Source organism: Phacochoerus africanus, chromosome 9 (assembly GCF_016906955.1).
Source record: "Phacochoerus africanus isolate WHEZ1 chromosome 9, ROS_Pafr_v1, whole genome shotgun sequence".
Taxonomy (NCBI): Eukaryota; Metazoa; Chordata; class Mammalia; order Artiodactyla; family Suidae; genus Phacochoerus; species Phacochoerus africanus.
This window is the reverse complement of record NC_062552.1, coordinates 60,770,626-60,785,424: the sequence shown is the minus strand read 5'-3', so window position 1 is coordinate 60,785,424 and position 14,799 is coordinate 60,770,626. Positions and strand designations below refer to the sequence as shown.

General features: G+C 49.4%; 1 protein-coding gene across 3 annotated transcripts; it reads left to right on the top strand.

Moving 5' to 3' along the window:
* The first annotated feature begins 395 nt into the window (after positions 1 to 395).
* Positions 396 to 13,926, top strand: TBC1D21 (TBC1 domain family member 21). 3 transcript variants are annotated; one of them, XM_047796302.1, is made up of 11 exons: positions 455 to 582; positions 7,607 to 7,714; positions 7,853 to 7,956; positions 8,805 to 8,899; positions 9,417 to 9,527; positions 9,659 to 9,759; positions 10,663 to 10,759; positions 11,075 to 11,175; positions 12,303 to 12,419; positions 13,319 to 13,402; positions 13,783 to 13,815. In XM_047796302.1, the coding sequence occupies exons 1-11, from the start codon at positions 523 to 525 to the stop codon at positions 13,813 to 13,815; spliced, it is 1,011 nt and encodes a 336-aa protein (XP_047652258.1). In that variant the 5' UTR covers positions 455 to 522. The 3 variants fall into 3 exon arrangements, with proteins under 3 accessions (XP_047652260.1, XP_047652258.1, XP_047652259.1); XM_047796304.1 differs by lacking the exon at positions 9,417 to 9,527 and having other exon boundaries at positions 396 to 582; positions 13,783 to 13,926; XM_047796303.1 differs by lacking the exon at positions 7,607 to 7,714 and having other exon boundaries at positions 523 to 582.
* The last annotated feature ends 873 nt before the right edge of the window (positions 13,927 to 14,799 follow it).

The window sequence follows — 14,799 nt, the reverse complement described above, 5'->3', positions numbered from 1 at the left end:
CAGACATTCTGAACCTGAGTCGGCAAGTGGCACCCAAGAAATCTAAGTCTCCTATTCTAGGTTTTCTCCAGGTTCAGATAGGACAACAAGTAAAGGGAGCTCAGAGGAAGGAGAGCCAGAAGTAAGGAGAAAGACTTCAAGGCCCACCTCTCCCAGGAAGCCTTCCCTGACCAGCTCAGCATGCTGGTCTGCATGTCCTCTGACCCTAACCCCCACTGCACATCCTCTGTGATTTTTCTGGGAAACAGGGAGGGTTAGTCCCCTTGGTTCTTGGGTGGGTCTTTCCTCTAAAGCTGAGTGCTCCTAGGTTCCAAGGTCATTGTGACGAGGATTCCAGGGGCTTTGTGACACGCGCTGGCTGGCTCTGTTCAAGTATGGGAGGTCAGAAGAGGCCCAGTTCCTCCTGGAAATGAAACTTATCCCCCAAAAGGAAGACTGCCTTCCCCTGCTTCATTAAAGCATCATTTAGAGCTTCAAGTGAGATCTGGTCAGAGGTTGCTTTGAAGAAGGCCAGCAGGGGCCATGACCACCCTCTCTCCCGAAAACAGCCTTTCTGCCAGGCAGTCGGCCTCCTTCATCCTGGTGGGTTCTTCATCGGCTCTGAGTCCCTCACTCCCTAACCTCTGGTTTGCATTAGGGCCATTTTCCCCTGTCTAGGGAGGACTAGAACCCTGACTGGCCTAGAAGGTGGAGAGTGTAGGCGAAACCTTGGTCTCACCATCATTTCAGACAAGACTCAGAAATACAGGTCCCTTTTTGGCCTTCTCTCTAAGCCAGTGTTACCTTTTGCCTATATGTGACATTCTAACTTTAATGAGTTCTGGGTTTGCAAGTTCAATCTTAAAAAAGATGCTGATATACTTTCCTTGGTGCTTTTGCCAACAATTTTGGTATGCTGCCACCAGGTGGCAGTAGTGCTTTTGTTAGTAGGGGGCTCCTGACCACTTCATAAGATGCACTGTTCATTTGAATTCAGCCTCTGTCATAAAATTTTCCACACAGTGTATTTTTCAAAATCATAGGAATTAATTATAATGGCATTAACCAATCTCAAGACTCATTAATCATAGTGATTTAAAGAGTGATACATAAAAAAGCAGAAATTCAAAACCAGCACCTCTCCCCCTGAGTTTTAAATGTTATTGCTTTATTGCAGATTATTAGCAGGCCTTGATTTGAATTTCCTTCATATCTCTCTTCATTTCTCTGAACTTAGGGAATGATAATAATAAAATAAACTGTCATATAGCATTTATTATGTACAATGATTGTTCTAAGTGCTTTATTTATAGCTGCTTCGTCTCATCATAATTCTAGGAGGTGGATAAAGCTATTATCTGCACTTTATAAATGAGAAGATTGAGGCACAGGGACTAAGCAACTTGCCCTCAGTCCCACAGCTAGTAAATGGCAGAGCTGGTATTTAAACCCAGGATTTAGGAGTCCATCTCCTAAAGCAGCGAGTCTCCAGGTGTGATGCTGGAATCCGCAGCATCAGCATCAAATGGGCACTTGAAAGAAATGCAGATTCTTGAGCCCAGATCTTCTGAACCAGAAATTCTGGGATGGGGCCCAGCCCTCTGTGGTTTAACAAGCCCTCAAGGAGATCCTGATGTGCAGTTAACTTCGTTTTTCCATTTTCCCTTTTTTTTTTTTTTTTTTTTTGGTCTTTTGTCTTTTTAGGGCTGCACCCGTGGCATATGGAGGTTCCTAGGGTAGGGGTCCAATCGGAGCTACAGCTGCCGACCTACACCACAGCCACAGCAACGGTTTTTCCCATTTTTTTTTGTCTTTTTGTCTTTTTTGTTGTTGTAATTGTTGTTGTTGCTATTTCTTGGGCTGCTCCCGCGGCATATGGAGGTTCCCAGGCTAGGGGTTGAATCGGAGCTATAGCCACGGGTCTACGCCACAGCCACAGCAACGCGGGATCCGAGCCGCGTCTGCAACCTACACCGCAGCTCACGGCAACGCCGGATCGTTAACCCACTGAGCAAGGGCAGGGACCGAACCCGCAACCTCATGGTTCCTAGTCGGATTCGTTAACCACTGCGCCACGACAGGAACTCCCGGTTTTTCCATTTTTTTAAAGCTTAATTGAATGCAGCTAACTTTGAAAACCCCTGTTTTAAGCCATTTAAAAAAATGACTATGCTATCCTGATGACACACCTCCACATCTGGATTGATAACAATCCTCCAGATAACTTTCAAATGGCACACATCCCCCCCAACACCCAGCTTTCTACTCAATATGCCTGCCCTCCTTGAGCCATCCTTCTCCCCTTGGTGAGAGTCACTGACATGGTGACTGCTACAAGTGTGTCTTGTCCTTCAGGTGACCTGAGGCTTTACTGGGGGCTCTGTGGCCATGAGTATTCAGAGCAAATAGCACCAAAAACCCTCACAGAAAGTTTTCCTTATCCTCCAGTGGCTTTTCTCCTTTACTAAAAATACTGGAGAAAATCCTGAACCCAGTGATGCAGAGGGGGAAGGAGGGGGGAGTTATCTCCCTGCAGCCAAGGCCTCTAGCAGCAGGAGCTGTTAGAGAGGCTAAGCCATTTAGGGCTTCCACTTCTGACCCCCTTCTCCAGGGACCTGTGCATGGCAGGCTTTCCCCAGGTTTGCTGGTGGGGCTTTAACCTGCTTAGACACTCCAAAAAGGCGGGGCGGGGGGGGGGGGGCGCAGAGATTTCTATACTTGCTCTCCCCCAGGGGACTAGGAAAGGAGCTACTACAATCTGAGGTACCCAGAACCTCATGGACCACCAGGGTCTCCTGGACGACCAGATCATTGTGCCCAGACTGTGGGCAGGGTGATCACAGGTTTGTGGGATATAGGAGGATGAAGATGGATTTGAGTGGCCATTGAGTTGACAATCTCTATTACTTTGAAGGACCCCAGATGCAGATCCTATGGTTTCTGGCCAAGATAGGTGGTGTGGCTATACTGGTGAAGAGACAGAGGGGTCTTCCTGTGGAAATCCACCTCCTCCCCAACTGCCTTTTGCAGGTGGTCAGGCCTTTTGTGCTTGTCCTCGGCTTGCTAGTAAATGTCTTAGATGTTCCGGTGGCTGGTCTGGAGTTTGCTTAGATGTGGGGAGATACAGGGACGTGGTGGGGCGTAGACAAGACGCATTTGCTGGAAGAAGCCAGTGGCTTTTTATAAGCAACCTCAGCCATGGCAAAGCAGGCAGATGGCCAATTGTTGCAGGTAGAGGTTTAGTGATGCAAATTCTCCCAGCACTAGGCAGCCTGCAGATGCCAGCCTTCTTTTGCTGTTTCTAATTATCTCTGCCTTATTGTGTCTATGCTATACCTTTTATTATGCTGTTCTGTGCATATTACTTTGAGTACTTTGCCACTTTTCATTGTGTTTGACCCTTTTCACACTTCTTTGTTCATTTATTTTGTAAATCTTTCTATGGCATTCAATGTTTACACCTTTTTTTTTTTTTTGTCTTTTTAGGGGCAGCACCAGCTGCATATGGAGGTTCCCAGGCTAGGGATCGAATAGGAGCTGTAGCCACTGGCCTACCTCACAGCCACAGCAACAGAGGATCCAAGCCACCATCTATAAACTGCACCATAGCTCACAGTAACGCCCAATCCTTAACCCACTGATGGAGGCCAAGGATTGAACCTGTGTCCTCAGGGTTACTAGTCAGATTCATTTCTGCTGAGCCACGATGGGAACTCCCTAAGGTATACCTTTTGTTAACAGCTTGGGTAGGGTGTTTATTTTTCATTCCAGCTGAAAATCTTTGCCTTTTCCACTCCCCAGCGGCATGGCCTTGGGGATAAGCACCATGACTCTCGCACCAAAAAGCTCTGGGTTCATATTTCAGCTCTGATATTTACTGTGTGACTGCAGATATACTAATTAACCCTCTAGGGCTCAGGTTCCCTAATATTTAAAAGGATGTAACAACCCCCCTACCTTCTCAATAGTTGTGAAGATGAAACAGTTGGTAAATGTAAAGTGCTTAGAATATCATCAGTACTTTTTAAGTGTTTACAGCTAGTAAGGGAATTTAATGCATTTATTTCCATAATTTCTCTGTGTTTCTGTCGGTTTTGTGCATTTATTGATTCCTTGTTGTTTCCTGTATTGTTTTTATTTTTTAAGTGAATTAGAAGGAAAATGTACTATTCCTATAATTTCTAATTTTAAAAGTCAAAAATAAAACAATCTCTTCTGACACTGTCTTTCAATCTAATAAAAAATTGAATTTGCAGTTAAAAATCTTGCCACAAAGAACACTCCAGGCCTACATGGCTTCACTGATGAGTTATACCAAATGCTGAAGAAAGAAATAATACTAATTTTATACAAAATATTTTTAAAAACTGAAAAGCAGGGATATATCCCTACTTATTCTATGAAGCCAACATTACCCTGATGCCAAAATCAAAGACATTATTAAAAAAAAAAAGAAAATTACACATTAATATCTCTCATGAACATTGATGCAAAAATCCTAAATAAAATTGTAGCAGGAATTCTCTGGTTGTTTAATGGTTAGGAGTTGATGATTTCACAGCTCCAGCCTGGGTTCAATTCCTGGGTTGGGCACTGAGATTCCACATCAAGCCACTGCACGCTGTGGCCAAAACAAAAAACAAAAAACAAAACAACAATTTTGTAGCAAATAATACACAATGATGTATAAAAAAGATAATATATCACCAGAGGGGTTTATCCAAGAAATGATTTAACACTCAGAATAATTCAATATCATTTACCATATTAGCAAACTAAAAAAAAAAAAAAAAAAAGCCGTATGAGCCTCTCAATTGATGCAAAACATCCATTCCTGATTAAAAACCCTCAGCAAACTGGGAGAATCGAAGGGAACTTCCTCAACCTGATAAAGGGCATCTACAAAAAAGCCTACGGTTGAGATCATACCAAATCATGAAAGTCCGAACGCTTTTCCTGTAAGATTAGGAACAAAGCAAAGATGTCTGTTCTCCCTACTTTTATTTGACATTGCCCTTGAAGTTCTAGCCAGGGCAGAAAACATGAAAAAGAAATAAAAGGCATCCAGTCTGGAAAGGAAGAAGTGAAACTGCCTTTATTCACAGATAATAGGATCATCTATGTCAGGATGGGCAAACGTTTTCTGTAAAGGTCAAGATAGTAAGTACTTTAGTCTTTGTGTGCTGTGTATCTCTGCTGCACTTGACTCTAGCATTATAGTGGGAAAGCAGCCACAGACAACAGTTGAGTGAATGGGCATGGCTGTGTGCCAGTTAAACTTTTTTTTTTTTGTCTTTTTGCCTTTTCTAGGGCCTCTCCTGCGGCATACGGAGGTTCCCAGGCTAGGGGTCTAATTGGAGCTGCAGCCACCGGCCTACGCCAGAGCCACAGCAACGAGGGATGTGAGCTGTCTCTGCGACCTACACCACAGCTCATGGCAACGCCGGATCCTTAACCCACTGAGCAAGGCCAGGGATCAAACCCAAAACCTCATGGTTCCTAGTTGGATTCGTTAACCACTGAGGCACCACGGGAACTCCAAACTTTATTTTTAAAAAAAGGTTGGAGGCTGGATTTGGCCCATGGGGTGTAGTTTGCCCATCACTGGCCTATATAACAAATCCTATGGATCCACCAGAAAAGCTGCTAGGACTAATAAGTGAGGGTATCAAGGCTGTAGGATACAAAATCAATACATAAAAATCCACTGTATCTGCATAAACAAGCAATGAACAGTTGGAAGTTGAAAATAACACCCTTTACAATAGCATCCTGAAAAAATGAAATATTTAGCAATAAATCTGACAAAAACATATGAATAACCGACACATCCCAAACCACAAAAAATAATGCTGAGAGAAACTAAAGACGACCTAAACAAATGGAGAAACAGACTGTGTTCACAGGTCAGAAGACTCATTAGTATTATTAGTTCTCCCCAAATTGGATCTGTAGGGTCACTGCGAGCCCCACCAAAATCACAGCTGTCTTTACGCAGACATCGACAACAGACTCAAACTCACAAGGAAATGCATTCCTGAAGTTCATGCATTTTCTTTTATAATTAAGCCCAGCTCTGCCGATTCCCTTCTCCTTCCTTCTGAGTGTTGCAGTCTCTGACAGGGACAGGTCGGGAGAACAGAACGATGGCTGTCAGGGGGCAGGAGCCTGGCTCAGGTCAGCTCAGGGGACAGTGTCTGGGCAGTGAGTGGGGTATGACATCAGGGCGGACCCTGCTTGCCAAGGTTAGGCCAATGCTAAGATTTTTTTGTACCTTCTTGGGTTCATATGTCCTATTTTGGTTCAGAAGATGGAGCACATATGAGTCACTAAAGTGTACTGTTCAATCCATCCCTATCGAACATGGAGGTGGTGGAAATTACCTCCAATTTGGGTCTGTGGGCTCTCCTTTTCCATTTCCAGAGCTGTTACATTTCTAACCCCTTTCTACACACAAGGCCAGTGGACCAGCATTAGCAATCCTCAGGGAGCTTGTTAGAAATGTGTCGTCTTGGGCCCCACCCCAGACCTTCTGAGTTAGAATCTGCATTTTAAGAAGAACCTCAGGTGACTTGTATGCAAACTTAGATTTGAGTCACACATGCACATATTCAAGTATATATCACAGGTAAGTTGGTAGGATATATATCGGACTTGTCTAGTCACCTGCCAAGCTCTGGCCATCAGCACACTTTCCTGTCTGCAGTGTGACAGTCCAAGATATTCTCTCCAACACAAGATTCCTCTAGGAATCTTCTCCTGTTCCACAGGAACTCAATTCCTAGTTAATCTTTTATGACCCTTTTAAACTACCTTGCATGCAAATGTTCATTCACCCTTCCCAACACACACACACACACACACACACACACACACACACACCCCTACCCCTTGTGTAGACTGGAAACCAGTCCTTATGATGCACTGTTTCACTCTTCTAGGAAAGGTTAAACGGAGCTCATGAATGTGTTTAATTAGTGCTTATTTTATGTTTTTCCATTAACAAAGTGGTACATATAAGGATGGAAAAGTTTGAAAATACAAGGAAAAGGGAAAAAAAACCACTTATAATCCTATGACTCAAAGACAATCACTGTTTTTTGGGGGGTTGAGAGGTTAGCCTTTTTTCTAACAGGATTTTATAGTGGTTAATTCACTATAAAAGTACCTAAGAGTATATAAGGAGCAGTTTTTACAATATGTAACAGATGCATATGGAGAATGGTACATAGAATAGATATTGAATACACAATTTTGTTTTTTGCTTTCTTCAGCTACCATTTGTATTTGCCCAGATTATTATTCATTCCTTGTAAGCATCAATTTAAATGGCTCATGATATCCCATTGAGCATATAAACCAGAGTTTACTTAACTATTCCCTTATTGCACAACATTTAGCGCAGGCTTGCATTTTTCATTTTGGTAAATACTGTGCAATGAAAATTATTGTGCATACAGCATTTTTCTATATATCTTCAGTAGTTTCCTCAGGATAAATTTCAGAAGTGAAGCAGAGGCTGTGAACTTTGATTCACAGTGCAAAATCCAGGATCTATCGTTTTAAAATCACACTTAAAGAAAAGCCAAAGATTCCTAACAGAGGGCTGATGGGGTGTCCTTGCCAGGTGAAGAGAAAACCACCCATTGACAAGACAGAATGGGATGGCTTCTTTGACGAGAATGGTCACTTGGCCAAGTCACGAGACTTCATTTGCGTTAATATCCTGGAAAGGGTACGATCCTGAACTACCCTTGGGCTCCCCCTGGAACTGGGGTGGCATGGTGGGCGAGGGGACGAGCATGGCACTGGGAGGGACCCTTTTGGCAGGCATCCAGCTAGCCCATGACTTCTCACCTTCACCCCTTCCCAGGGTCTGCACCCCTTCGTGAGGACGGAAGCCTGGAAGTTCCTCACAGGCTACTACTCGTGGCAGAGTTCCCAGGATGAGCGGCTCACAGTGGACAGCACGAGGAGGTAAAAAGTGCCGGATCCTGTGGGGGGTCGGGGTGGGGGCAGGTGGCAATACAGGTGGGAGTGGGTGCCCACCCCAGCCTGGTAGGTTCAGGCTGCTTCCTTCAGATGGACTTCTCTTTCTGAGAGACAACCCCACCACAATGCTCAGGGTCCACACATAGGGGTATGGGCACCTTCCCCTGCCCCACTTTGGATGCAGCACCCCACATGGACTTGATCCCAGCACCTCCTTGCACTGCCCCCCAGCCCAGCCCTACGCTGTGCAGTCTGCTTGAAGTGGAGCAGATTCCCACACGGGGCCAGCAGAGAATAAGCCAGGCAGCAGGGAATCCAGGGCCCACCTGGGTAATCCCGAATGAGCTCCTCTCAAGATCCTTAATCACATCTTCAAAGACCCTTTTCCTAAATAAGGTCACATTCACAGGTTCCAGGGGTTAGGACGTGGATACATCTTTTGGGAGGTCACCATGCAGCCCATGATACCACCTAACCTCATTCTAATGATGGACACATCCAGCCCCTCCAATTCTGAGGCACAGGTGCTAGTGTTGGCTCCATTCTACAGATGAGGAAACAGAGGCGTAGAGGTAGAAAGTGATATCCCCAAGTCTTGACCCCAGGGGCAGATACCCAGGTCTTAAGCTGTGGATGCAGGATTCAGGAGCAGCGGTCAGACTGCAGAGCCGTGAGGTTAAACCTGTCTCCCTGCACACTAGAGGGTGGCTGGGGCTGGCGCAACAGAGCTGAGGGGAGACAGCGGGCACCATCTAGGTGGGGGCACTGCTCAGAGGCCCTCGACTCACCTGGAGGGGAAGGCTGCCTCGTCCAGCCCCAGTTCTGTCTCACAGGAAGAACTACGAGGCCTTATGCCAGATGTACGAGAAGATTCAGCCCCTTCTGGAAAACCTGCACCGGAACTTCACAGAGACCCGGAACAATATCAGTGAGCGGAGCGGCATGGGCCGGGCTGGGCAGCAGGGAGGGCTGGATGTCATTCCTGCCCCTTCTCAGTCACATCCGTGGGGTGGTGCCCATGTTCCTGGGAGCTTCCTTGACATGTGCCAGGAATTTTGCCGGCTCAACCTTGGTCAGTCCATCCGCCCATCCCTACTGGGTGCCCCTGGATGCCCAGCACCATAGGTCCCTTGGTATATGCTGTTCCTGCTGGTCTGTCCACACCTCCTCCCCCTTGGCCATGAACTGAGATTTGAAATGGATGGGGATGGGCCATCCCTGGCAAAGGATAAAGCCTGGTCAAAGATCTGGATGTGGGAAAAAACCCAGGCAGTCAGGTCGTAAGTGAGCGGTGGCGCCTAGTGGGCTGATGTACCTTTTTTACAGCCCCCTTCCCGGGACGTCCTGGGTCCTACCCTCTGGGGTTGGGGGAAAATAAACGCACCCATGGACCTTCTGCTGGAGGTGATCTGGTGCTACCCCCCCATCCCTTGCCCTCCACCTAGCATATGACATCCAGAAACTCTATGACAAAGACCCCCTGGGCAATGTCCTTATCGATAAGAAGAGGCTGGAGAAGATCCTACTCCTGAGTTATGTCTGCAACACCGAAGCAGGTGTGTCACAGGGCTGGGCCTCCCTTCAGCCCCATCATTTCAACTCCTTCCTGGGACCTGACCCCGCCCAAGCCCAGGCTCCGCCCCTCCGTGCCCACCCCCCCCCCCCTCACTGGCCCCCTCCATTCCAGAGTACCAGCAGGGCTTCCATGATATGGTGATGCTCTTCCACCTGATGGTAGAACATGACCATGAGACCTTCTGGCTTTTCCAGTTCTTTCTGCAGAAAACGGTGAGAGCTGGGCCTGGCTTGGGATCCCCATTCCTCAAATGACTCCTTAAGGTTAAGCAAGTATTGGCAGCCCAGCCATTCCCTCCAGCCTGGAAATAGCCCTCTGAGTCCCAGAGGAGCTTCTCCCAGACAAAGGCAATGCCAGCCTCAGTGGGGTGCATTCTGGATGGGACATGGCAGGCACTGGGATTGAGAAGGGGGATAACGATGCTCTGGGTCCAGCTCTCGTCACACCTTGAAAGGTTTGGCAAGGCCCACCGAGGGCACCCTTCTCCTGGCATTCCACTCCCAAAACATAGCTCTGCTCCTACAAATCCTCCAAGGCTCCCCACAGGCCCCAAATAAAATCCAACCTCAGCCAGACATTCAAGGCCTCTGTCATCAGTCTGATCTCTCACTGCTACTCTCTCATGGCCTGCATCCAGACCCACTAGGGCCTTAGTATGCCCACACTGAGGGTGAGGGCTTTGGAAGGTGCTGCTCCCTGTTACTGTCTTCCTGGAAAGCCTTTCCTCATGATCTGTGAGAGGCTGCCCCAAACCCACCCCCATCCCTGCAACCGTGTGTACACTGCTCTTGCCTGGTCCTGATAAGTTCAGACCCACGGTATGTGTCTGGAGGAATAACTGGACTCACTGCATTGTGAGCCACACCTGAGACATCTCTGCATCCCCACCACACACAAACACACACACACACACACACACACACACACACACACGAGATATAGACATGATATATGCATGTTTGCAAACACACATACACTGACACCCAGACGCATACAGAGACATGGGCTCGGCCTGGAGCCAGACACACACAGAGCCTCCAGAGCTGGGATTTGATGAAGCAAGGATGACTCTTTCAGTGCTTTCAAGGGGTTCCCCCGCCCCCCATCTCTCCCAGGAGCACAGCTGTGTCATCAACATCGGGGTGGGCAAGAACCTCGACATGCTCAACATCCTGATCAACTTCCTGGACCCTGTGTTCTCTGATCACTTAAGTGAGTGCCCCCCTCTGCCACCGGACACCTCTCCCAACCAGGGCATGTGTGGGAGAGGGCCTGGGACCCAGTCGGGGTCATTTGGTCTTTTCGTTAGGCCTCAGGAGGAGGGTTCCTCTGGATGGGGTTGGAGTCTGGAACGTGGAAAATCCACCTCAAACCGTCTCCAAGGGCAGATGGGAAAGGGAAAGCCCAGGTTTCCACATTTCCTGAGTCTGTGTGCTCTGTTGTTTGGCCTCATTCTGTGGGTTTTTGCTTTATCTGCTGTTGCCCTGACCCCCGCCCCCAGCTGGCGCCCTGCTTCTCTCCCCACAGAAGGCAAGGGTGCCGGGGCCGTGCAGTCCCTCTTTCCCTGGTTCTGCCTCTGCTTTCAACACGCCTTCAAGTCCTTCGACGACGTCTGGAGGCTCTGGGAGGTGACGGGCTCCTTGGGGGCAAAGCACAAGGCCTGGAACCCCAGAGGTTGAATGAATGAATGGCTGGATGAATGAGCACAGCAGCAGCAAGGCCCAGGCATGGCTGACAGGGGCATGTGGTTGGTGGGTACCATACCATCCTAAGGGCATCTGCAGTCTCAGGCCCTACCCCAGGGAAGCCCTTCTCCTTGTCTCCCCTTATTGCCGGCTTTAGATGGAGTTCAGTAGGATGTATTAGGCCAGTGACTCTGCTTCTACCCTGCTGGAAGACACTGGAGCATAAGTTGGTCCATCTGTTCATCTAAAGCCACCACTGCACCTTCTCGGGGCAGTGCAGGGAGGAGGGGCCTGTGCAGTGGAAGCCATGCCCAAATCTGCTTCCCTGCCACCCCACCTACATGAGCGGCCCCGCTCTGCTCTCTTTCCCAGCTGCTGCTTCCTTGACCTTCCCTTCTACCTGAGGGCCCACTCCTTCCGAGCCCTCACCCTGGAGAAGGAGGGTCTCCCAAGGACAGGCTGAGCTTGCAGTTCTTTGACCCAAGTCCCCAGGGCATCAGCAGATGAACCTCCCAGGAACACGCCCACCGCCCATCATTGCCCTGCCCACTGGCCGCCACTGCCTGCAGGAGCCAGCCAACTGCGCTGCCAGGCATTCGGCACCCCACAATCCAACACCCCCCGCCTCAACCCTCCCTCCTGGCCTGCTGGTTTTCATGCTCAAGTCCATGACCACCCCCAGGCCTTTGGCGACACCCCTGGGCTGCTGACTTTCCAACAACGGTTGCTTTGCCAAAGCTCCACTCAAATCCTACAGAGTTACTCAGTCATTCTTTTCATTCTCTCTCCCTCTCCTCTTGCTTCCTCGCTTCCTCCTTCCCTTCTTCCCTCTCTAATTACGCTCTCCCTCCTCCCTCCCTCTATGTAAGGAATTCCCTGAAGCCTTTTTCTCTGAGTTCCCCAACAGTAAGCACAATGCCTGGAACCCCAGAGGTTGGATGAATGAGCACAGCAGCAGCAAGGCCCAGGCGTGGCCGACAGGGGCATGTGGTTGGTGGGTACCGTACCATCCTAAGGGCATCTGCAGTCTCAGGCCACCGGCCAGGCTAAGGCTCACCTGCCACCTGCAGGTACTGCTGACAGGGAAGCCCTGCAGGAACTCCCAGGTGCTGGTGGCCTACAGCATGCTGCAGATGGTGCGTGAGCAGGTGCTGCAGGAAAGCATGACGGGCGATGACATCCTCCTGGTGAGAACACCCTTGGGTCGGGCCCCGCCCCACCAGCTCGTGGAGGCGCCCACCATCCACACCATCCCTGGCGAAGTCCCTGGGCTCCAGTGCCCCTTTTGCCCTTGGGCAGGAGTAGCGATGAGGGCTGACATACTCCCAACACTGTGCTGAGTGCTTTTACAGACCAGCTCACTTAAGCCTGATGCAGAGGGCTAATAACATCATCACAGTCACCCCTACTTAGCATATGGAGAAAGTGAGGCCTTAAACGGTTCTTAACCTTTAGCTTGACTGACATCTAACCCTTTGTCCCTCCTGTGACAAAAGACCTAGAATTTTCCAATGATTCTAAAAAGCAGCTGAAATCTTTACTCCAAAAAAATCTTAGGAGTTCCCATCATGGCGCAGCAGAAACAAATCCAACTAGGAACCATGAGGTTGTGGGTTCAGTCCCTGGCCTCGCTCAGTGGGTTAAGGATCTGGCCTTGCCATGAGCTGTGGTGTAGGTCACAGATGCGGCTTGGATCCTGCGTTGCTATGGCTGTGGTGTAGGCTGGCCGCTGTAGCTCGGTTGGATCCCTAGCCTGGGAACCTCCATATGCCTCAGGTACAGGCCTAAAAAGCAAACAAACAAATAATCTTAGATGGCACCCCAATCATAAAACGAGTCCTCCTAGGAGCCCCTGAAACATTCGGCAGAACCCCGGGACTTGCTAGAGCCCAGTAGGAAACCTGCATTTGCCATCTTTCCAATATATAAAATTCCAAGGGTAAAATTGCAGGCACTGTGCCAAGCTGGTTGGAGAGAGATCAGGTGGCCCCAGTGACTACCATAAGCAGCAGCCTTGTCCTCTTGAAGTGGCAGGTCACCACCTGTGCCAGCCTGTGCCCAGGAGCCCCACCTTCTCTCGGCACAGGCCTGCAACAACCTTATCGACCTCGATGCTGATGAGCTGATCTCCGCTGCCTGCATAGTTTATGCTGAGCTCATCCAAAAGGATGTAAGTTACCCTGATTATTTGTCCTCCTTCACTTCTTCCTCCAAGAAGCCTTCCCTGATCTCCCAAGCCCGGCCCATGGCAGGTGTATTTGACTTCAGAGACACAGCTTGAGCTACATTCTCTGTCACTAGCCCACGGGGGCTGCTCTGCATGGTCTCCTCTCCATGTGCAGGTGCAACTCCTGCCTCCCCAGGGAAGGTGGTGCTTTCTGAGAATACAGCCCTTATTCCTCGTTCCCTGCATCCATCCCAGCAGATCTGGGCACATGGGCTGGGCCCTCATGGGCTCAGGAGAAGGTCACTGGCTGAATGAACTGAAGCATGAGAATGACAGACCAATGTCTATCCATCTCTACCAGCCAGAATTCTCCTCTTCCCCAGGTCCCTCAGCCATTAAAGGATTTCCTTCTCTGAGGACACTCACAATGGATAGACGCCCTCAATGGACAGGACCAGACGAGGTCCTGATGAGGTCAGGATCAGGTCCAATGGGGCGTTCGGGTGAGTGCATAGGTAATACAGCTGCAAGGAAACCGCCTTCTGGAGTCACAGTTTGTGGTGAGCAGTGTGTCTCCTGGGGGGTGGGGGGTGGGGCGTGTAAGGGCAGAGACAGGATTGTTTAACGAGAAGAGAGAATGCGAGGGCTAGAGAGCGGGCATATCCTGGGAAGAGATTGTTCTGGTCAGCAACTCCTTGGTGGCTGAGGATTTTCCAAGGCGGCAGTGCTTTTGCACCGGAAAGCAAAGGGTTAAGGGGGAATCAACTTTTGGAGGCAGCGGCTCTAATAGGCTTGCTCACTCCCTGGGGCTCGGTCCTGGGAGGAAGGCCTGACCCCAGGGCTCCCCCTCCATTGCTCCCCTTACTCCCAACACATCAGTCACTCATGAAGATGTTTTTCCTGGGCTTCCCATCAGTCTGTGGGAGGAATAGACGCCGGCTGGCAAGTGACTCCCCTCGTGGTTTCAAAGCCCCCTCGCAAGTGCACCTTCATGCTCAGCCTGGAAGGCCAGCTCAAACTAAACTCGATTTTTCAGCCTTAATTTCTCCCTGGAGCAGAGGCTCCTGCTGCCCGTTGTCCCCAGACTGCGCCCCAGCCCCGAGCCTCCACCCCCAGCCTGCCCATGCCCTAAGGGGCACCCTGGGGACGGACATGAGTTGGCAGAGAGGCAGGGATGGCCAAGTGCCCCCATAGCTGCTTGGCAAGTGTGTACAGCTGCATGTGTGTGCATGCACTTGCGCACACCTGTGTACACACACAAACACCTACAGGCCCCTGCCCAGTAGCTACTCTTTTGCAGAGAGGGCTGATGAATGGGCAGGAGGGATCTGCCGGTTTTACTGTGGCCCCTTACCCTTGAGGGTGAAGCACAACCATCCTTCTCACTCTCCTTCTGCTCA

Coding starts and splice junctions, on each gene's coding strand:
- TBC1D21 (XM_047796302.1), top strand. CDS start 523: ATGACCACCCTCTCTCCCGAAAACAGCCTTTCTGCCAGGCAGTCGGCC. Junction 9,528..9,658: donor TGTCTGCAACACCGAAGCAG/GTGTGTCACAGG, acceptor CCTCCATTCCAG/AGTACCAGCAGGGCTTCCAT. Junction 9,760..10,662: donor AGTTCTTTCTGCAGAAAACG/GTGAGAGCTGGG, acceptor CATCTCTCCCAG/GAGCACAGCTGTGTCATCAA.